Below are 23,237 nucleotides of genomic sequence, written 5' to 3' on the forward strand. Positions count from 1 at the left end.
CTATGGAGCGGCCTGAAGTGTGCATATGAAGCAGACTCGCTCCCTCGGTCAAAATCGAGGGGTCGAGGGTCTGTCCATATAAACTTCCCTCGTCCACTTCACGAAGTGGAATGCACTTCAAAATGGCAGCGGGGATTCCCCCGAGGGGAAGTGCGTAGGGAAATTCGCGAGTGCGTGTCTAAAAGTGGAGTGGAATGCAGCCACAGTCCTGCAGACTTCCCCCTTGTCCAAATACCCACACTTGCGGTCTTGGCCACTTGAGAGTGCATGCGTGTAGGCCTGTCGCAATAATCAATATATCAACTTATCGCGCAATATATGTACATGACCTCAATAATTTTTGGTGACGTTTACTATTTATTCAGGTTTACAAAATCTGAGCGCACCGATTGGAAATTCGTGAGTACAGTTTATTAATCCGTGGGCACGATTTGTTAAACCGAGGGAACAGTTGAAGAATTCGTGAGTACGGTTTATAAACTGAGGGGACGGATTGCAAAACCGCCGCCACGGATTGTTTTTTTTTTTCTCCTACAGGTGACTTCCCGGGCTCCGTACACTGCGGTGTTGAACATGAAAAGTGATGCACAGTCTCTGTTCATCTGTTCTCTTCATAAATAAATACATGCATAAGCCTATATGCTCTAAGCCTATATGCTCGGTCCTGTAGGTTCATTATTAAAAATGAAATTGTGAACAAAAATACAGGCAATTAAATGTTATTATAATTAAAATATGAAAAGTAAAATGACGGGGTAATAACATATTATGACGGAATTTTTATGACCCTGTCCGTCAAAATGATGGACAATGTTAAAGTCTAACGCAACCTCTGCTATCTGTCTGTCTGTCTGCCTGCCTGTCTGTCTGTGTCTCTGTCTGTCTGTCGGTCAATATCTGTCATTTTATCTGTTTGTCTGTCTGTCAATATCTATCTTGTATGTCTGTCATTACATCTGTCTGTGTCTGTTATTACGTCTGCCTGTCTGTCTGTCTGGCCTATGTAGTCTAGAATTGAGACTTGAATCTCTTTGTCTTTTATTATGTTCATAGAATCCTTTTATTTCATGTCATCTAGTCTGTTGAGGTCTTGTGTGCTGATGTCTTTGATTATTGTTGAGAGGTTTTGGGTGTAACTGAATAACTAAGCGTCCCATCGTAATACATTTTACATGTTGCTCTGAAACTCAGGGGTACGTTTAATGTGGCACAGGCATTTTGCACTAGAGTTTCCACACCTCCATGCTTTTCCAGCCTCTCCCAAGAGGATGTTGGTTAGGCAGCACACATGGTGTAGAAATGGAACCATCTGCTTGTTCCTACCCCCTTCTAAAACCAACGGGCCCCCCACATGCCTCCCCTGACAAGACATCCAATAAAACCACCCTCAGAACTCCACTCTTCCCATATCTCACACAAGCACATGTGGACATTTCTTACTCAGGGCAGTTGGCATGGAGGCCCACAATCAAGTCGCACTGGCATTCCGGCTGCGGGGTTGGAAACTCTGAGCTCTAAGCTGCACCGGAGACTCTGAAATGATTCAACCAAGAGGAGCGTTGCAGATTTTCGACTGAGTGTTGTAGTGTGAATTAAACCCGTAGTCTGAGGATTAGGGGCTAGAGTGGTTTCCCATTAGCCCTTATACTGGAACTGGGATCATGTACTGGGAGCTGTGGATCAGTCAGCTGACTAGGACTGGGAAGCACTGCATGCTGGTCAGGAATAAAGGTAGGGCTGTATGTATCTGTTTGCGTGTGTGTCTTTGTGTGGCAAAGTCAGGTTTGCCACACAGGCCTTGACTGTCTCAGCTGCGTGTTCTTGCAGGTTTATTAAGTTGTGTAAGACCAGTCTTTGTTTTGTCTTGGCTATGTTGTGTCTTTTATTCATAATGATTGTTTCATGTTTAATTTATAGGGACATTTTTAGACTTGTTGAACCATTGATTACATTTTGCCCTAATATTATTTTTAAGGGTTATTTATTTAGTTGAGTCTAATCTGCTATGTTATTTCTGTTGATGAATGTACATGTGTCAACAACACTAGGAGTTTTGTGGGGTTTTTAGGGATGTTCAAAACGACATATTTTAAAAATCAACTAGTTGATGGGTTGCTCAAACAACTAATTTACTAATCCATCTTAACTGGTAGCTTTGGGTTTACTTGACCTGATTGAATGAGTTTCTTCGTTAGCGTTTACATAAGACACATTCTCTTATTTAACAACAAATGGTATAAAATGCAGATGTGTTTTTAAAATTTAGACTATTGGTTATTGCCGATATTTTTGTTACTGTTGTACACTAATAATTCAGTAACACTGTTGACTGTAATCTGTAAATTAATATTTGGTTGGTAATATAATGCTTTCAATTATTATATTGTGATTTTTAGCATATGCACTACCATTCAAAAGTTTGGAGTTGGAAAGATTTCTAATGTTTTTAAAGTAAGTCTCTTATGCTCATCAAGGCTGCATTTATTTGATCAAAAATACAGTAAAACTTATATTGTGAAATATTATTACAATGTAAAGTAGCGGTTTTCTTTGAATAGAAAGTTTAAAAGAAAGCATTTATATGAAATTGAAATAGAACTTAGTATAACATTATTGATTTTGATTGATTTCTTTTTTAATTTTAGTGCATCTAGTTGTTTGTTGAACAACTAGTCACCCATTGTGACCCATCTATTGTAGATATTTTGTGTCATGATGGACTTTTTGTTGGTGATCCATGTTGAGGATGAATAATTTAACTTAATTTAGCTATTTTTTAATGTACCTTGGGATGTGAATGCGTTAATCATGTGCCAATTCCATGGTATTACTATTTGATTCAGCCCCTCTACTATGGTAACGCCACAGTAATTTTGTAAAGGTAAACCTATTGTAGCCTAATCTCAGTTCCAGAATTTGTTTCATAATGATCAGTAAAGGGAGTTTCTGATGCCTTTTCATTTCTAACTGTTTTGTCCTGCCACACTTTTCCCTAAGGAAAAGGGCAGCTGCCCAGACATGCTTGGTGTGTGTGTTTGTGGCTGGTTGACAGCTGTAGAGGAAGACCAGCAGACGCAGGCATGCTCAAGGCGTGGGGACTCTCCCACACCATTTTTCCAACCTCAAAGCCGTTTCATGCCCCTCCTCTCCTTAAGAAGTTTCTTAAGAATCAAACCCTCTCAGACAGAAGCAGAACCCTCAACACATCAGGTCTGTGTTTTATTACATGTGAGATCAGAGACTAATTTAGATTATGCCATTAAGGACCCTGCCGTCCAGCAGCAGTTTTGAGGAAGAAAGGGTCAGGCTGACAAACCTGTCCAACCCACAGGATGTGGACCACTATTGCTTCGCAGGTAGACAACGCTATAACGGTGCCCTGAGTGGCAGTGATTTTTTCTTTTGTGGAGGATTTCAGGTCGAGGGATGTGTATTTGTTATTTGTGTGTGTGTGTTCAGTGTGGAAGCTGTTACTTGGTCAAATGGTTTGCTCCTTTCCAGTGTTCACCTGCTTTTCACAAATGAAGCATTTGAAATTTTTTAGGAATTTAAAAAAAAAAATTGATCAATACTAAATTGTATATGAATATAGTTGTAATGTATAGTAAAATACATTTTCTACTTTTATTAGTATTCAGAAAATATTTAATACATTTCAGTCTGCTGCATTTATTGCATTTGTATTTTGTTTTTTGTAAATAATGCTTTATTGCAGTGTTGTCTAGCCTTCGTAATATTGTTTTGCAAAAAAAAGAGAGATCATTGTAAAGTGAGGTATGACATGAGCAAAATTATTTCATTTTAAATCACCCTCCTTGTTTTCATTTTGCGTCAAATGGTTGCATTTTCTTCACTTTTCTTCTCCCTCCCCACCTTGACGTTAACGTGTTCGGCAACTCCTGAAAGCCCTCCCCTCATACACTGACTCATTTTGCCCTTCCCAGAAGCCTGGTCTCATTTGAGATGTCATATGCTCCATCAACAACTGCTTATGTTTACTCATATAGCATGTTATTTATCTCTCTTTCTTCCTCACAGAGGCCCTGCACAGGCCGTTTGGACTGGACTCGACGTCGCTGACGGAGGCGGTGCGCTGGAGCTCGAAGGAGAATCTGCTGGGTGCTGCGGAGAGTGACCCCAACCTCTTCGTTGCACTTTACGACTTTGTTGCCAGTGGTGACAACACACTGAGCATCACGAAAGGTATGATCGTCGAAAGGAGATGAGCGGTTGCGCAACATGCGGTGCTTAGTTTCACTGAAAACTTGAACAGTTTGATCTCCACCTCTGTACACAGATGACAAACCACATTGCATTGATAGTGTAAACTCAAGTGAAACCCAAGACCAATTTTAATACCTGGAAAAAACAAAGCTGAAGAATGTTTTCACAACTGTTATGGATAACTTCCTCTTTCTTTATAACAAGGCCACCATGCATCTTTCCTTTTCCTTCCATCACTCTCCTTCCTCTTTGCTATACTTCAGAACTACTTGTTCCTCTTCCCAGCAGCAGTTTGTAGGATCAAAGAACCAAGCTAAAAATGAAAGCGGATGCTAAACTTATGAGGAGCATAAACACACGGGTACCAACCTGAGCCATATGCGCTAACGCCCACAGCTCTTTCCATAGACTTTGGGACACGAGTCAGGCGGTTCTGTGCTCAGATGCTCCACGCTGAAAGAGCTACCGCTAACGCTAATGCCCATTTTGAAGTGTAATCCCATCAGCTGGGTGAAAAGCAGGTGGGTAAACACAGACTAGCCCAAGAGAAGAGAGTCCAGAGAGAGGGAGTTAGCAGTCTGCTCTTTCCCTCTGAAGTACCCGCTAATGGCCGGTAATGTAATGTCGTCTGGTTGGCACCAATGCACCAGCCTCTTCTTGTCTTGTCGCGAGGGCCTTGTTGCCGCGCCAGTGTCGATTTAGGATTGGCAAAAAAGCACTTGGTGTCTGAAAGCTAGCAGGCCTGAACTGTGTCTCCTTGGCAGGAGGAGAGCACCCTCTGCTGGACCTATGCTTGATCAAAGCAAGACGGAGGAAGAGGAGGAAATTAAACAATGTATCATTCAAACTACCATTCAAAAGTTTGGGGGCAGTAAGATTTCTTAAAGCAATTACTATTTTTTATTATTTTCAGGAAGGATGCATTAAAATGATCAAAAGTGACAGTCACAAAAGATTTCTATTTAAATTCTATTTCTGTTGAAATTGTGATTTATCAAAGAATCCTGAAAAATGCATCACAATTTCCACAAAAATATAAAAATTCAGCTTTCCCAGCATCACAGAAATGAATTACATTTTTAAAATATATTAAAATAGAAAGTTTTTTTTTTGTCAAATAAATGCAACCTTGGTGAGCACGAGACTTCTTTCAAAAACATAAAAAAAATCTTACTAACCACAACTTTTGAACAGGAGCGTATATGAATACAAATAAATTTACATGCATTTTATTTTTAAAAAATTCAATCAAAATTCAGCAAAAGAAATACACAAACATGCCAAAAAGTGGCCTTATTTTTATTTTGGTAATTGGTTACATCATTGATTTTGACTGTGCACAGTGTACACACAGATCTAACACTCTGCAGAGGGTTTGGAGTGTTCTTTTTTTCCAACAGCTTGATGGAGCACAGTTTAATTGAACCGAACACAAGGCTCGTGGGATGTTCTCAAAAGTGCTTTTTGGAGGCATATCTTGTAAAAAACAAAACAAAACTATTTTTAACTTCCATGGCGTCTTAAAAATGTGACGTTCATGGAGCGTGATGCAGCTGCCAGAGATGTCCGTCTGACACGCATTTGCAGAAATAAAAAAAAAACAGCACATTACATCGAATACTCAGTTGATATATTTGATTGTCATGATTGTCACTTTTCTTCCTCCACTCTCAGGTGCCTTCGGTATTTGTTCAGATCTCAGAACTCTTATATAAGACTCTAGGTTCTTCTTTTATGGGATGAAAACATTACCTAATGGACACGATCAAACTGATCTTATTTATGAATTAATACTGTAGTTACTTACATAAAAGTGCACTTTGCCTTTGTGAAAGACCTGACGTGCTTTTATAGCTGAATGATGGACTTGTTGTGGCTTGCATTTCTAATCTCTCATTCCATTCCATTCAAGGGAGATGCATTGGAATGAATAACAAGGGATTACATTGCTGAATCATTAGGAAAACTTTGTGTACAAAAATGTGAGAAAATCTGAATATTAAGTGATTGCTTTGTAAAATGTTCTGTTCTTTTTTGCATTTCAGGAGAGAAGCTGCGAGTGTTGGGGTACAACCAGAATGGCGAGTGGAGTGAAGTCCGTTCGAAGAATGGCCAAGGTTGGGTACCCAGTAACTACATCACCCCCGTGAACAGTCTGGAAAAGCACAGCTGGTATCATGGGCCCGTGTCCCGCAGCGCCGCTGAGTACCTGCTCAGCAGCCTGATCAACGGCAGCTTCCTAGTGAGGGAGAGTGAGAGCAGCCCTGGCCAGCTCTCCATCTCACTTCGCTATGAGGGACGGGTCTACCATTACCGGATTAACACTGCCTCTGACGGAAAGGTTGGGCTGCTTTCACTTTACTTTGAAAGTAAAGCTCCCTTTCCTTTGATTTTAAAGTTGGTCTCCTTCTCTTCTGCCTCAGGTCTACGTAACAGCTGAAAGTCGTTTCAGCACATTAGCTGAGCTGGTTCATCATCATTCCACAGTGGCCGATGGTCTGGTAACCACATTACACTATCCCGCTCCAAAATGCAACAAGCCAACCGTCTATGGTGTCTCCCCCATCCACGACAAGTGGGAGATGGAGCGCACCGACATCACTATGAAGCACAAGTTAGGCGGAGGCCAGTACGGAGAGGTGTACGTCGGAGTTTGGAAAAAGTACAACCTCACTGTAGCTGTAAAAACACTAAAGGTTCGTGTTTTTGTGCCTGTGCTCCTGTTTCAATATTTTCCCCCTATTTCATTGGGTTTTATCGCATTGAACTGTGGCATTGTGTGCCACCAAGTGGCTGGTCATTTTATTGCACCCATGGATTTCTGTTTTTGTAGTTGTTTTGCTAGTTCTGTTATGTGTTATTTCATATTCCATGTATATTGTATTACTTTATTCCAAAGGAGGACACCATGGAGGTTGAGGAGTTTCTGAAGGAAGCTGCAGTCATGAAGGAGGTGAAACATCCCAATTTGGTACAATTGCTGGGTGAGTGTACTAGGATTTTTTTTAACTAGTTGACATATTGCCTGAACAATTAGTCAACAACTCCAAATTTGAAGCTATATGTGACCCTGGACCACAAAACCAGTCATAAGTAGCACAGGTATATTTGTAGCAATAGCCAACAATACAGGTGCATCACAAATTGTGATGATTTTGGCTCACATTTAACAAAAACCCACCAATTCACTATCTCAACAAATTAGAATATGGTGACATGCCAATCAGCTAATCAACTCAAAACACCTGCAAAGGTTTCCTGAGCCTTCAAAATGGTCTCTCAGTTTGGTTCACTAGGCTACACAATCATGGGGAAGACTGCTGATCTGACAGTTGTCCAGAAGACAATCATTGACACCCTTCACAAGGAGGGTAAGCCACAAACATTCATTGCCAAAGAAGCTGGCTGTTCACAGAGTGCTGTATCCAAGCATGTTAACAGAAAGTTGAGTGGAAGGAAAAAGTGTGGGAAGAAAAAGATGCACAACCAACCGAGAGAACCGCAGCCTTATGAGGATTGTCAAGCAAAATCGATTCAAGAATTTGAGTGAACTTCACAAGAAATGGACTGAGGCTGGGGTCAAGGCATCAAGAGCCACCACACAAAGACGTGTCAAGGAATTTGGCTACAGTTGTGGATATTAAGTAAAGATCATGTTCCATGAAGATATTTTGTAAATTTCCTACCGTAAATATATCAACTTAATTTGTGATTAGTAATATGTATTGCTAAGAACTTCTTTTGGACAACTTTAAAGGCGATTTTCTCAATATTTAGATTTTTTTTGCACCCTCAGATTCCAGATTTCAAATAGTTGTATCTTGGCCAAATATTGTCCTATTCTAACAAACCATACATCAATGAAAAGCTATTTATTTATTCAGCTTGCAGATGATGTATAAATCTCAAAAAAAAAAAAAAAAGAAGACCCTTATGACTGGTTTTGTGGTCTAGGATCACATTTATGCTTTAACTGGTTTCGGTTCAATTGACCCAGTAAGAGTTGTCCTTGTCTAGACGGTTTAGAAAAAAATCTCAAGAAACTTGTCGACTATATTAATCAACCATTAGAGAGTATGCATTACCCTCATGATTCCACTATAGAAATCCAGGGTTTTGTTCACATAATAAACAACAATTATTTGTTTTGATCAAATTATGTTTCTGGATTTGTCCTAAATTGGTCGTTTGTTTTGTTGCCACTTTCTAGGTGTGTGTACATTGGAGCCTCCATTCTACATAGTGACCGAGTACATGCCACATGGGAACCTGCTGGACTACCTGCGTGAGTGTGACAGGGAGCAGGTGAATGCTGTGGTTTTGCTGTACATGGCCACTCAGATCTCCTCTGCCATGGAGTATCTGGAGAAGAAGAACTTCATCCACAGGTGAGCGTAGCTCTTCAAACGTCAGTAGATTTCTCATTGGTTACATAGTCTTATATTAGATCTCACTCCATCTTCTCAATTTCTTTCTCAGGGACTTGGCAGCTCGTAATTGTCTGGTTGGAGAGAATCACGTGGTCAAGGTGGCTGATTTTGGACTGAGCCGGCTGATGACAGGCGACACCTACACCGCTCATGCTGGGGCCAAATTCCCCATCAAATGGACAGCACCAGAGAGTCTGGCCTATAACACCTTCTCCATCAAATCAGATGTGTGGGGTCAGTTACTAATATTATTTTGTCATAAGAATTGTGTTGAAAGTTCTGATACTCCATAAAGAGTTATGTGTTACAGACAAAAATGGTTGATTTGCTTATAAATAAGTGACTTGCTTATTTCCCCCAATTTTACAGCATTTGGAGTTTTGCTTTGGGAGATTGCCACATATGGCATGTCTCCATACCCAGGAATCGACCTGTCTCAGGTGTACGATCTGCTGGAGAAGGGCTACCGCATGGAGCAGCCCGAGGGCTGTCCTCCTAAAGTCTATGAGCTCATGAGAGCCTGTGAGTATCAGCAGTGACTTTAAAAACACTTCATAGCTTTTACTTAATAACATAAAAAAAGTATAATCTCATTAGTGTATATTCAAATAATGTCACGTATCATTCATATATGTTCATACATATTCTATAAGCATTGTGCAATGTTGTGAAATATTATTAATATTATTTCTATTTTGATATATTTAAAATGTAATTTATTCCTTTGATGGCAAAGCTTAATTTTCAACAGCCATTACTTCAGAATTCAGTGTCACATGATCATTTAAGAAATAATATGCTGCTTAAAATTTTGTGGAAACCGGGACACAATTTTTCAGGATTCATTAATAAATATAATTTTTTAAAGAACAGCATTTGTTTGAAATGGAAATCTTTTGTAACATTAATTTTGTAACTTTTACTGTCACTTGTGAGCAATTTAACGTATCGTTGCGTCTTTTCAAAAAAGTCTTACATGACCCTAAACTTTTTAACCGTAGAGTAGGTTTAACGTAAAGCCATATTTTGTTTGTGTGTTGGTAGGTTGGCAGTGGAGTCCACTAGATAGACCCTCATTTGCTGAGATTCACCAGGCCTTTGAGACCATGTTCCATGACTCAAGCATCTCAGAAGGTATTATTGCATCATCTGTTTTGAGTGATAGAGGAAGCCGTAAACCAAGCTGACTTTTTATGCATATCTTATATACTTAATGACTAAGCAGATGAAACTTAATGCACAATATACAGTCTTAAACAGGCTTAAAAGGAAACAAAGAATAAATAACATAGGTGCAGCTTGTATTGAATTTAATATAGAAATGCATTTATGGTAATTTACCATTGAAAATGGACTGAAATAAAGTTGAAGATTTGACTCACAGTACTTAGATGTAAAACATAGTATTAACATGTGCCTTCTTTCTGCTAACTCCTCTCCAGAGGTCGCCGAAGAGCTGTGTAAAACCGCATCTGGTGGGCAAGGTGGGCTCGCGCACACCTTTGCCCACGATATGCCACTCTTGCCCTCAAAGTCTCGTGGGCAGAAGAAACACTCTGAGAACAAAGAGAATATGGAGGAGGCAGGACCCCACGGCCCTGCAGGTATACAGGCTCAACTCCGGCTCAGACAGAAGCTCAAGAGAATGGGAGTGGTATTCATTATTGATTAACAGAGCTACATAGTATATAACCCTACCAATATATACACACAAATATAGCATGATTAAGAAAATTCTGTGTATCATATATATATATATATATATATATAAATATATATACAGGGTGGGTGAAAAGTAACTAGGCATTAAAAATTGTTAATAAAGTCCATATTTCTAATAAAAATGTATTGAAACAAATTGTACATGTACTTTATTACATAGGAAAATGAAAGCAAATCTTTAAATGTCAATGTAGGCACCGGTGGCATCAACCAGTTTCCTCAAACGGTTTTCCTCAGTTTCCTGAACAGTCAAGTGGTCAGCCATCTTTGTTTACGTTGCATGGGCTGCCTCTCACAGCCGACGCCTGTACTATCGACACGGGAAATAAAATCCAATTTACTATTGTCTATTTAGAAACTGTTTTCATCATGACTCCAGTGATAAGTTCTATAGCCATTACATATTGCCTAGTTAATTTTCACCCACCCTGTGTGTGTGTGTATATATATTTACATTTACATTTAGACATTTAGCAGACGCTTTTATACAAAGCGACTTACAAATGAGGACAATGGAAGCAATCAAAATCAACAAAAGAGCAATGATATGCAAGTGCTATAACAAGTCTCAGTTAGCTTAATGCGCAGTACACGTAGCAAGTTTTTTTTTTAAATCATATAATAAATAAAAAGAAAACAGATAGAATAGAAAAAGAATAGAGCAAGCTAGTGTTAGAGGCCTTTTTTGCTTTTGTTAATTGTGTAATAAATAAAAAGAAAACAGATAGAATACAAAAAGATTAGAGAAGGCAGTGTTAGTTTAAAAAAAAAGAAAGAAAGAAAAACAAGCAGTTAATAAATAAATAGAGTGCAAGTCTAAAAGGGGCAAGTTTGTTTGTTGTTTTTTTTTTAATAAAGAATAGAATTAGAATAGAGAGTGCTAGAGTTAGAGGGTCAAAGATATATATATATATATATATATATATATACTTTTCTTTTGTTCCCATGTTTGTGTTTAATGTTTAAAATGTATTGTGATCAGAAAACTGATATGTTCATGTTTTAATTACCTTTTTGTAAATACATCTGATTTAATTCTATTTCTCCCATTTGCTGCATGTCACTAAACCCTTGTATGCACACAAGCACTTCAACCAACTGCATGTGTATCTATATTTTGATTAAAATTTGTTTAAGCATTTTTCATGTATTGTGCAATATTGTTTTTCTACTTAAACTATTTATATGCTATTTATTAAAATTACATAAAGTTTATATAAAATAAACTTAAGTTGGAAATGTTTATATTTATTTTTTGGTTGAGATGCATCTTTTTGTCATGTTATTAAACCTTTCAAGCATGCAAAAAGTTTATTTTTAACGTTTATACATTTCTTGTTTTGTATTCCTGTATCTTTATTGTCCTGCCTTTGATTGTCCTGACAATCTTACTTTTCCCCACATATCAAGTGATACTCTCTATGTAATGCAAATATCTAGACATCCTGTTTGCCACAGGACCTGTATAAAAATACATAAAAAATATCTTGGCCCACTCATAAAAAAATGTCCCCATCAATTAAAGAGATGTGTCATGTCCTTTCATGTTTAAATTATGACAGCAAGCAGTAGCAGTAGCTCATAGAGACACTACACGGTTTCTTGTATAAAAGCATATGCCAGGCTATTTCTTATAAATTACAGTCAGGGTTAGCAGCAGTGTTATCTAATACCAGCCCACAGCCTTCATTTACACCAGACCTTTGCTTGAGACACCACTATTGGTAACAATGCAGTAAATTAAATATTAATTTTATAGCCAAGCAATCACAGTCTCGCACAATATGCTATTTGTGCAATGAATAATGATGTAAGCAAGTGTTCCAGCTGTTTAAATATGAGAGCACTTAAGTTTTAGTTTGCATGTCTACCACTCATTTTTCTGTTCTTTGACTTTTGGTTCTGTTGTCCTATTGTGTTCAGGTCTTGCAGCATCCCTTTTTGTGGGTGATGGGCGCTCCAGCAGCTCTCCTGCCCTACCACGTAAACAAAGGGATAAGTCTTCCTCTAGCCTGCTGGAGGACTCCCAGGACACTACCTTCACCCGAGACCGCAAGGCTGGCTTCTTCAGTTCTTTCATGAAGAAGAAGTCCATGTCTTCCTCTTCTACTTCATCCTCACCTCAGCAGCAACATAATCTCCCTATGCCTCCCAAGAGGAGCAGCTCTTTCCGGGAGATGGAGACCCAGCCCCATAAAAAGTATGAGCCCACGGCTGGGTTTGCAGGCCCTCCTCCTCCTTTGCCCCAAACTGATGGGTTGAATTTTTCTCCATCTCATGGAGAGGGGAACCACGTGCAGTCCCGCTGTTGTGGGGCCACGTTTGGACAGAAACCCTCAAGTTCAAACTCTGGAGCAACTTCTGGTCAAGTGGGAAGCAGCAGTAGTTGGGGAAGCCTTGCAGGCTTCTTTACCCCTCGCCTTATCAAAAAGACCCTGGGATTGCGGACTGGTAAGCCTTCTGGAATAGACGAAGGAAGTGGAACCAAGCCATTCCCTCGTTCCAATTCAACCTCCTCTATGTCTGCTGGGTTGCCGGACTTAGAGCGCATGGCGCTGACGTTACCAAGAAACCGAAGCAAACCCCCATTAGAACGTACAACTTCCACCACCTCACAGCCAGAGAATGGGGCAGCACGACCTTCAGAGGCAATCCTGAGGAAGCTTGACGAAGGTACGGCTCAGATACGAGATCGTCCCAAAGCCAAACTCTTGCCACGAGGGGTTGCAGGTGGAGTTAGGGCACCAGGTGTAGGGGGAGAGGCAAATTCAGACTCCAACACACGAGGAAAAGATGGGCAAGATGACAGGCAATGCTGGTCATCTCCATCGAAAACCTCCACTCTTGGTTCGGTCAATCTGCACAACCACAAAGTTCCAGTACTGATCTCTCCAACCCTAAAGCACAGCTCAGCTGATGTACACCTAGTTGGTGTGGACTCTCAGGGCAACCGCTTTAAACTGCTGTCTGACAGTGGCGATCGTGACCGACCGCGACTGGTGAAGCCCAAATGTGCACCTCCTCCACCGCCCATGCTCCGCTCCCTCCAACACGCCTACAGTGCCGACGCAGCTGACGAAGCGGTCAGTGGAAACATAGAGGTCAATGGAGATGGCGTCAAAAGGTCAGGAAGAGAAGCCAGAGGAGCACGTCCATCAATACCACCACCACAAGTGCCTCCAGCCCCCATAGTCCCCTCTAGTAACAACATCACCCAAACTAAGCTGGCCAACGGTGCTTCCAGTGGCGGACCTGGCCCTACTTCCGCCAAACCCACCCTTAGACGGACTCGGCAGCAGACAGAACGAATCCCACTGGAGAAGATCAGCAAGGAGGCTCTTTTGGAATGTGCCGAATTCTTGAGTAGTGCTCTTCAAGGCAACACCGAGCTTTCCTCCAGCAGCCAGGTCTTGGATGTGGGACACCAACTTTTGGACTACTGCTCGGGGTATGTCGATTGCATCCCCCAGACACGTAATAAATTTGCCTTTCGTGAGGCAGTGGGGAAACTGGAGTTGAGTCTACAGGAGCTGCGCGCTTCCTCTACAGGTGGGGGATCGGGACCTGGGACCAGCCCGGCTCTTGACAACTTGCACACGTGCATTAAAGAGATCAGTGATGTTGTGCAAAGGTAGCCACTGTGTCCACCTCCAAAACTCCTCCTGTACCCCTTGAGACTTTTTGCATTAGAATCAATTTAGTTTTATTTAAGTGTTGGGGGACAGAGAGCATTCTCTAAGAAGTACCTCAGAAAATGACTACAAACACTCACTCTAACTTTTTATTGTTTACAGGTGACTTTCTCCTTGAAATTGCCAGTTGGGAACAGAGTTCCTTGTATATAAGCTTTTTGTCACTACCAAAATACACAGTTTTGTTTTTGACAAATTAATACTTACAGTTTTATCTTGGTATGACAGAATCACTTTTCACAAATATACAGGGGTTGCACAGGTTAATGTGAGCCGACTACAAATGAACTGGTCCACTTATCATGCATTTTGTTTTTAGTTGCGGATTTCCATTTGCTTTTTCGATATTTCATTTGCATTGTTTCCATAGTAACTGGATATTGCATCAGAATGTCAATGCAAACATAACAATTTTATGGCATAAATTGAACATAAACAATATTGCTTGTTCAGAACCTGCAGTAGTATTGAATGTGGATTGCAAACACCGCTCTTTGTTCAGTCTCATAAACTGCTTCTGTCTACATCCCATACTGTCATTTTTTTTTAATTTGACCACATTTGTTAAACATTTGATGACCATTCATAATTTGGTAGATCTTTCTGTAATTAGTCTTTATTTCGACATGGTCCATGCATTATTGTTGCTAGCAGTGATTTGCTGTGGCATAGTTGAAATGGTGTTGGGTCTGTCACCACATGGATCATATTTGGCCTTTTGTATCCGTGGCCTTTAGATAATGCCCCCATCAGCCAGATGGCACAAATCTACAGGCTGACTCTAGAGTTCTCAACACTTAAGAATCCTAAATATGTTTCTAGATTTTATTGATTTGCTATGGGGGATTATGTGATGTGTGGAAAGTCTGAATTTATTTTATGACCGTCATGGTACCAACACAGAAGCAGCAACACTAGAGATACAAGTATTGCCAAGTCTTTTAACACAAACTGCATTTTCCTTAGCACATTGATTTGTAACTTTATTTTGATTTCACTTTAGAATGTCGCCATTTGTAAACTTGAATTTTAAATTATTTTTAATTAAAAGCACAGGCGTTTTTATGATATTGTAGATATTGCATATTATTTTATACCCACAAACAGGCGTGGAAGGTCATGCTCACCTGTGTCCATGTGGTGAGATTTTGGTGCGAGGGTCTCCATCTGTGCATCTACATTATGAATGTATTCATTTGTTGAAAACAGGAATGTTTTTTTTTTGCGTGCGTGTATATGTTTTCCATAGTCTCACACAGTTCAAACTTTATTAAAAAGAAAAATTTTCTTCAGGACATAAACAGTTGTTTTCTGAGTCTGTATTCATAAAATTATAGATTTCTATTAGAATTTGCATAAATGAGATTTTTGTGGGTACTCTGCAATGTCATAATTAAAAATGTAATGAAGATGATTTGTACCGATTACACTGGAGCACATTTTTAAAGCATAAATGTTAATTGCCTTGCCTTAATTCACTAATCTAGGGTATGTAGTATGGAAATTTTGGAAGGAGAAATAGTTTTTGCCATGCATCTCCATGACATTTCAATTCCACTGCAACAGAAAATCATACATGTTGTTTGTTCAAAACCATTTTTTGTACTCTAAATCATTGCATAATTTGCCTACACTAACTTAGCTTGTTTTGCCATTTTTTTTTCTGCCATGGGCAGTGTTTTCTGATATTACATGGTGCCTTTTGTGAGAGATTTAATGTTTTGTGCACTGCAAGGTCATGTTAAAGATCTGTTTATGTAAATATGTTTTGTGCTAAAATATTCATTATCAATTTTAAGGTGGCAAATGGGATTTTTCAAGCCTTTATTATCATTCAAGCTGCCCTGTTCAGACATCTGGGTATGTGAGGTGTCCAACTTGAATAGGAAAAAGTGCAATGATCTGTCCTTTACTTAGAAAAAGACAGTGCTTGAAGTCTGGTCTCCTTTTACTGAAAGAGCTCATGAATTTGTTTTGCTTTGTCAGGAATACCTCTCTTGTATAATCACAATAACAGAGAAAAAATATTTTTCATGTGTGATTTAGCAGTTTGTTCTTTCAAACACATGCAGGTCAACTATTCCATTTATTATTATGTCTAAAAATGTTTCATTACCAAACAGCTGAGGGGGAAAAGAGTTAGTGACTGTTAATTACCCAAGTTATTTTCCTTTTACATTTTTGTTTGTCTCTTTTATTTATTTTTGGTTTATTTATTGATGATCTTTTTATGTTGAATCCTGGATCATTTTTTTGGGAGACTCTCTTTTTGTAAGGTCAGATTTCAAGTGCTGAAGACATTTATATACCAAAGGCCACCTCTCAAGTCCTTCAAGTGCAATGAAAATAAAACACTTAATTTTGAATATGTGAATTTAACAGGGATTAAAAAGGCAGAGGTTGACAGATTAACAGTATTTTTTTCTGTTTTGTAAAAAGTATATTTTGTGTGATTCTAATTTAAAGCTTACTTTTAATATTATATTACTGTGAAGTCCTTCCTCAGTGTTACACTTGATGTAAATAATGAATAAAGAAACTGTTGAAACATTGGTTTGAGTTTATTTTCTAGTTTTATTATTATTATTATTTAATCTTTTAATTATTTTTATTACTAAAGCATGCTGTGGTGTGACACGCTATACTTTATCAAGTAATGAACATTAACTGAAAAATTTGTAAAACATTGCCAAACCTATATTTCTCATTTTTATTTAGTTTAACTTGAATTGAAATAATTAAAACTAAAACTGAAATAAAAAATTAACTAAATCTGTGTAGACAACAATATATTTCAAAACACAAGAACTAAAAATGACAAAAACATCAAAATTACTAAAATGTAAAAATGTAAAAAGTATAGATATAAAAGAATGTATAGTATAATACAGTATATATCAGTATATCAATGATACTAAAATATATATATTTTAAATCTAGTGTAAAAATTCACATGCAGATTGTACGGCCACATATTAAGAGATTGTGAAGGAAAAAAGTTCATGTTTGATATATAATAATAGATATATTAAATTAATATAGCAATATGATTATATTTCTTAGCCTACTGAGTACATTATTTCGTATTACATATATTTTATATATTATATATATTTCACTCTATTGTAATGTAAAAATCTAAATGACAAATTTTTTTTTTTCTGTGCTCCAGGCAGGTTGTGGTTATTCAATCTCTCCACTTACAAGCTTTGGTGAATAGGAGGCGCTATTGGACAAACGCATCTCTCCATTTCCCCGCGGCGCGGCAGAGGCGCATTGTGTGTCGGAAATGGGAAAACTCTGAGCCGTGAGGTTGTCGCTGCTAGCTTCATTGGAGTATAGAGAGTTACACGACGGCAGAGAGGGAAGAACAAGCAACTCCGGAGTTTTAAGCGGCGGAGACGTCAGTTCTTGGAGTTTTTTCGCTATGAGCTGGGGAACGGATCTTTGGGTAAGCTCACTTTTCCAATTTCTTGCTCCTTGTGGCCTTTTGTTCACTAACAAACATCTCGGTTTTTGGCATGGCTTCAGGAAAGGTGTTCTAGTCAGGCTGTCTTTGTATTCTCGGTCTGTCCTGCTGGTTTACAAAAACACCTTTACCGCCAGAAACAATGCCAGAGTTTGATACATTATAACGTTTAGCTTTTAGAATGTATCAAGTTTTATATGTATCACGCGTGACGTTACGTTTGATTCTAGTGACATCCCAAATCAAACCCTATCTAAAGGTTTCTCACCCAGTTTCGATGACTAAGAAGTGGGGAGAGGATCACCATTATCATCTCATTTTCCTAGCGTACAACCGATATAATATCGTATATATGTATTATTAATTTAAGACAAACAATAGTTTCTCCCAGCTGTATCCAGAATCTGTTTCTATTGTTGCTTATTGGTGACAGAGACAATGCAGAAGATGATGTGCCGTAAAAGTGTAACCTGAGATGAAATCTTCTAATGTGGATATTTGTTGGTTGGATTTTATTAGTTTTTTATCTACGGGTTCCATTGGCAACGCTTCTGCAGTTTGATCCCACATCTTTTATTGTCTGGGCTTCGAGTCTGCCATGTTTCATTGACAAAAACTCGCATTAAATAATGAAAAATGCATCGTTTCGGCATAAGCTGAACTATTGAGAGACAATGAAGCCCGTCGAGTGTGTGTGGGTCTGTTACAGGGGTGTTGCCCTTCAGATTGGGCTACTGGACAAAAAGCAGAGGATGTGTGAGGTATTGCTTGAAATATCCCATGCATCATTCTGTGTTTTTGAGGTTTATAGGTTTAATCTAGATGGTTATTTTCGCTGTAACTTTAATTGCTATGCATGGAATTACCAGTTTTGTGATTGGTCATGCAGATAAATAACTGTAGTTACTTTTTTTGTGAGTGAGTTTATGTTTCTGGTTTCTTATGACACTGCAACTTGACTCATAATGTATTTGTAATTGACAGATTTTAAAAGGTTTTGCTAAAGTTTGGCTAAAGCTTGTTTTATTGTTATTAATAATTTGAATAGTCTTAGGGTTCCTGTTTGTAACATAGTAGCTGGTTTCTAACTGGTTCAAGCTGGTCATTAGCTGGCTGACCAGTAACCATCTTCCAAAATCCAGCTTGACCATCTTAAACACTTATGACCAGCTGGTAGCTGGTTTGTTGCTGCTTCAAGATGGTCTGTGTGCTTGGACCATCTAAAGACCAGCTAGAATCCAAAAACTATTCAAAACATAGGCTAACTACCATCTTATGCTTGAAAATGTATGGCTTTTTAAAATCTTGTATTCTTCCAAACACATTGTCTTGTAATTAAGACATTAATACACAAAAGAAAAATACTTTTCAAGTTGCCACCAATGGAGCAAATTATACTGTCAACTGAATGTGTGGCTTGTTAGATTGAACAAATTCCAACTTTTACATGTGGCTGGATGTTTGGTGTTGGACATTCGATACTGTATGTTTGGCTTGAATTGGCTGTCTTAATTTCCTGTTCCGTAAATCTTTTATGCTGTGAAATATGGCATATCCTCCACAGTGGCGGTGGTCTTTTGTAGATTGTATTCATCTGTAATCCTGTGGCAAATCCCTTTGTACGTGGAACATGCTGAATAATCATGTTTGTCTGCTTGTCTCATGGTGAATGTCTTTTTAACCATAAAATGTGGAAGTATTTTCCATCCGTAGCCTTGGCTCTTATGAATGAAATGCCATTCTATCCTTTAAATACATGTGCACTTTTCATCATGGTTATCCTCAAATGCACTCTGCCTTAGATCCATTTGTGCTCTATTAAGAGTTATGTAAACTCAATTAAGATGTTCAATGCCGCTCATTAGGCTATCTGTCAAGTGTTGATTTTGATTTAAAATTAGTGGTGTAACGTCTTGGTTGTGATTGGTTCACACCTTTCAGAATTACCCAATTGTAATTGTAAGACAACTTGTTAGTTCTGAATGCCCTAGAGGATATTAGTGTGACATTTTTGTTGTGCAGATCTGTTATTAGTGCAAAGTGGACTTGAGCTGTGAGAGTTGCGTGGACTTTAATCAAATCAAGAACAAAGAGCTTGATTGAAACTTAATCACACAGTGCTCGGCTGAGTACGGAAAGCTGACATTTAAACCCATTGTTATTATTAAAGCGGTTTCCTTGAGTTTGTTGCATCTCCTAATGTCATTTATTTGTTTAAAGTCTGTATGATGGTCTCAGAGGAGCCAGTTCAGAGTTCTAATGGTTTGTACTCATCTGTATGGAGTGTGTAGATGGAACTGTCAGTGTGTGCTGTTAAAATAATTGCTTACAGGGCTTGGATGTGGTGATTCAGTCTTTTGTAGAGCAGACTGGTCAGACCTGTTAGTGCTTGCAAGGCTTGGATAGTAATTGTTTAGTTCATGCATTTCGTGTGTTGTAGTGTTTTAGGTTTCGGAAATGAATTGAATTGGGCAATGTCAGCCAGCAAGTGAGTAGATGAAAATACTTCCTTGTTCTTTGAACTCCAGGATGCCTGTAGCCTCATCATTTTAATATATTTTAATATCTAATTTATAGATTTTCGTCAGACATTATGGCAGTCTTCGGTGTCACATGATGCTTCAGAAATGATTCTGATATGCCTTTTTTATGATACTTTGATTAATAAAAAGCTCTAAAAATTGCATTTATTTAAACAAGACATTTTTTGTAACATTATAAATGCCTTTATTATCATTTTGATAAATTAGATGCATCCATGCTGAAGAAAACAGAATAAAAAAAAAGTTCTGACCCCAAACTTTTGAACAGTAGTGTATGTGAATACAATATTGATAACTAATCAATAAAAGGTTTGCTCATTAAGATAAATATACATGATGCATTTATGAGATTTTGAAAGGGTCAGTTTTTTTTTCCAGTCTTGAATAAACTGACAGATTTAAAATCTTTCAGTAAGAAAGAAAACCTTGTCTATGAAGCTTATACATATAAGATTGTGAATGTAAATGAACTTATATATATTTTTTTTTTACAGTTATCAAAGGAAGCATTTAGTTAATTTAATATAAGGACTTAAATCATGAGGGAATCTGCTGACAGAGTTTGCTCTTCCTGATCTAAGATCATACACACTTCTTGTAAACAGTCATGTCAAGATTTGACTGAGAATCTTGTTATACATCAGTTTAAAAAGCAACTTCTGTCTTCAGCCCCTGCAGTGACCCAAGACAAAAGGCAGCTGTAGGAGGCTCCTGTCAAGATGGTTCAGTTAAAGGTTATCTGTAGGACTTGAAGGCTGCTTTCTGTTTTTGACTGGTCAGGCTTTTGACAACCTGCCTTTGTGTTTTTACAAATAGCCACAAAACAACCACATTAGCGCTGTTAGCTCCAGCATTTGAACACTGAAATCAGGCAATTATACATTCAAAACAGGCTCACTCAAGTAAGCTTATGTGATTTGTTTTATCTAACCTTAAAATAACCCCCCAAATGAAAATAAATGCCAGTATTTACTCACCCGCATATCCATTCCAAACCTGCTGTTACTTTGTTTTATTTAATATTTATGCAGATTTTTTCCATGGCAGTTCATTAGTGACCATGGCTGTCAAGCATCAAAAGGCAGGCACCATAAAAATGCAATGTATTCTACATTTTTTTTTTAATCAATATGGTATAACCAATATAATTGTTATTGGAACAGATCAAACTTTAATTATGTACTGATTATTGGCCATGTTCTACTGATTCCACAAAAAGTTTGGAATGATTTGAGGGTGAATAAATGACACAGTTTTCATTTTGAACTTATTCATTTTAAAAATGTGAGAAGTTTCAGTTTATTGTGGACAGTATATGGATGGACATTATTATATAATTAAAGATAACTCTACAAAGATTCTGAGGTTTTTTTCTACCCCTGTGGGATAGACAATAAAGTTTGATTAACTTAACATTAAATCCATTGACCACTAGTAAGCTCCTTCTTGAACTATTTCCTTTTATTACTTGGTTCTTTAAATTGTATTTTTAGTATAGTGTATAGGTGTTTTTCTACTGATGTTTTTCTTCAGCGATACCATTCAAAGCTTCACAGTTGAGGTGTGCAGATTGCTGGAGCTGGTAATCTTGGATACCTGGAGTTCAGACAGGTCATTATGACCGAGTGCCAAGACTGCTGTCGCTGCCAATATGCCAGAAGATCTATAGACATAAACACATGCTCTGAACATAGTCGTGGGAAAGAGTAGGTCAGGAAACAATTTGCTTAAACCTTTGACCTCCACATTTAGTATGTCATTCCAGGGCTTTCCGAAGTTTATTGGCATGTGTGAGTAAGGCTTTGCTTACATATTACATGTGTCTGTGGTGAGAGAACCAGTCTGTGCTTTTGTTGTCACTGACCGAATTTTAACAGAATGAATGCTGATCATGAATGGATAACTTTGTTTTTCTGCCTTTCATAGTATGGTTATTATTCAGTTTTTGTGTTCTGTGTCATTGATGTTTTGAATGTTTGGTAATTGCTCCTGGCCCCTTTTTCCTACTTTATTTTTGGAGTTTTATGCAGTTTTATTTCCTGTTGTTCCTGCCGTAATCAGAACAAACCTCTTAAAGTAATTTCACAGTAGGGCTGCACGATTAATCGCATGCGATATTTAACGCGCGCCCTATTTCACAGTATCCTTCTTAAACACAAGCTTTCATTTTTGGTTGCAGAGTGAATATCCGCACACAAACGGATCTTTGTAGTATGTAAAGCCCGCTCTTGGCTCTCTCTTCGGCCCCTGGTGCTCTCTGAAAGACCAACAGCTGGGTGCAAATGTCCGTCCATATCATACAACAAAGATTAATTTAGTTTTGAGGTTAATGTTATCATAACCAAGGGTGCGTAGCTTATTTTTCTGCAGGAATCGACTAATTGGAACATCAAACTTTGGGCTACAACCATTTTTTTTCACACAGCCAATATTTATGGAGCACGACTCACACAAACAAGTTTTGTGCTCCTTGGCCCGGAACCGGAGTTTGAAAAACCGGCAGAACGTCCTGTGATCTTCTCTACCAAACCCTTCATGATGGCGCTCCAAAAATAACTGTACTCTGAAGCTCTCCTTTGTCCTTTGCCATAGATTTGGTGGCCTCATCGGAAGCAATTAGCCCAGGTTGAAAACCTACAAAACCTGCATACGTGGTGCCACTAGGCTCCACTGTTTTGGGTAAACAGGGACACTTTTGGTCCCAGATCCTGAATCATTGTGCCCAAACAATGAAGCATTTCATAAGACTAAATGGATATAGGGATCATTTTGGCCTGGGAATTTTCAGAAGTCACTTGTCACATGATGTCTGAGCCATTAATATCAAATTTACATAAGTGGGGAATTCTCTTTTGGTTTGTTTTTAAACCCTCTTACTCACTTCCTTTAGAGGAATAAAATCTGTCATTTTAGTCACCCTTATGTTCTTCGAAACCTGCATGCTGTCTTGTTTCCATGGAACCCAATGTTCTTTTTTGAAGAATCCTCACTTCTGTAAATGTAAAATGTTGAAAAAAAGTATTATTCTTTTTAACACCGTTTTTTTGCTGTACATTTCCCCTGAGGGTCTCTGGACCCTGGATTTGAAAACCTGTATGTTAAATTAGAGTAAAGGCCGGGACACACCAAGCCGACTTTAAAGAACTAGCGGCGACAA

General features: G+C 38.4%; 1 protein-coding gene across 2 annotated transcripts in view; it reads left to right on the forward strand.

Moving 5' to 3' along the window:
- The window catches only part of LOC107657876 (Abelson tyrosine-protein kinase 2-like), a 42,366-nt gene extending 25,755 nt beyond the window's left edge, over positions 1-16,611 (forward strand). Inside the window, exons 1-11 of one of the 2 annotated variants that reach the window (XM_016446157.1) lie at positions 3,060-3,356; positions 4,039-4,203; positions 6,270-6,565; positions 6,648-6,920; positions 7,124-7,208; positions 8,435-8,612; positions 8,704-8,888; positions 9,024-9,176; positions 9,699-9,788; positions 10,097-10,258; positions 12,300-16,611. In XM_016446157.1, coding sequence (XP_016301643.1) covers positions 3,254-3,356; positions 4,039-4,203; positions 6,270-6,565; positions 6,648-6,920; positions 7,124-7,208; positions 8,435-8,612; positions 8,704-8,888; positions 9,024-9,176; positions 9,699-9,788; positions 10,097-10,258; positions 12,300-14,011 — 3,402 coding nt within the window. In that variant the 5' untranslated portion in view covers positions 3,060-3,253 and the 3' untranslated portion in view covers positions 14,012-16,611. Of the gene's footprint in view, positions 1-3,059; positions 3,357-4,038; positions 4,204-6,269; positions 6,566-6,647; positions 6,921-7,123; positions 7,209-8,434; positions 8,613-8,703; positions 8,889-9,023; positions 9,177-9,698; positions 9,789-10,096; positions 10,259-12,299 lie in introns of those variants that run through there. The other variant, XM_016446156.1, reaches the window with a different exon arrangement.
- Positions 16,612-23,237: the final 6,626 nt, after the last annotated feature.

Source organism: Sinocyclocheilus anshuiensis, unplaced genomic scaffold (assembly GCF_001515605.1).
Source record: "Sinocyclocheilus anshuiensis isolate Anshui unplaced genomic scaffold, SAMN03320099.WGS_v1.1 scaffold107, whole genome shotgun sequence".
Lineage (NCBI taxonomy): Eukaryota > Metazoa > Chordata > Actinopteri > Cypriniformes > Cyprinidae > Sinocyclocheilus > Sinocyclocheilus anshuiensis.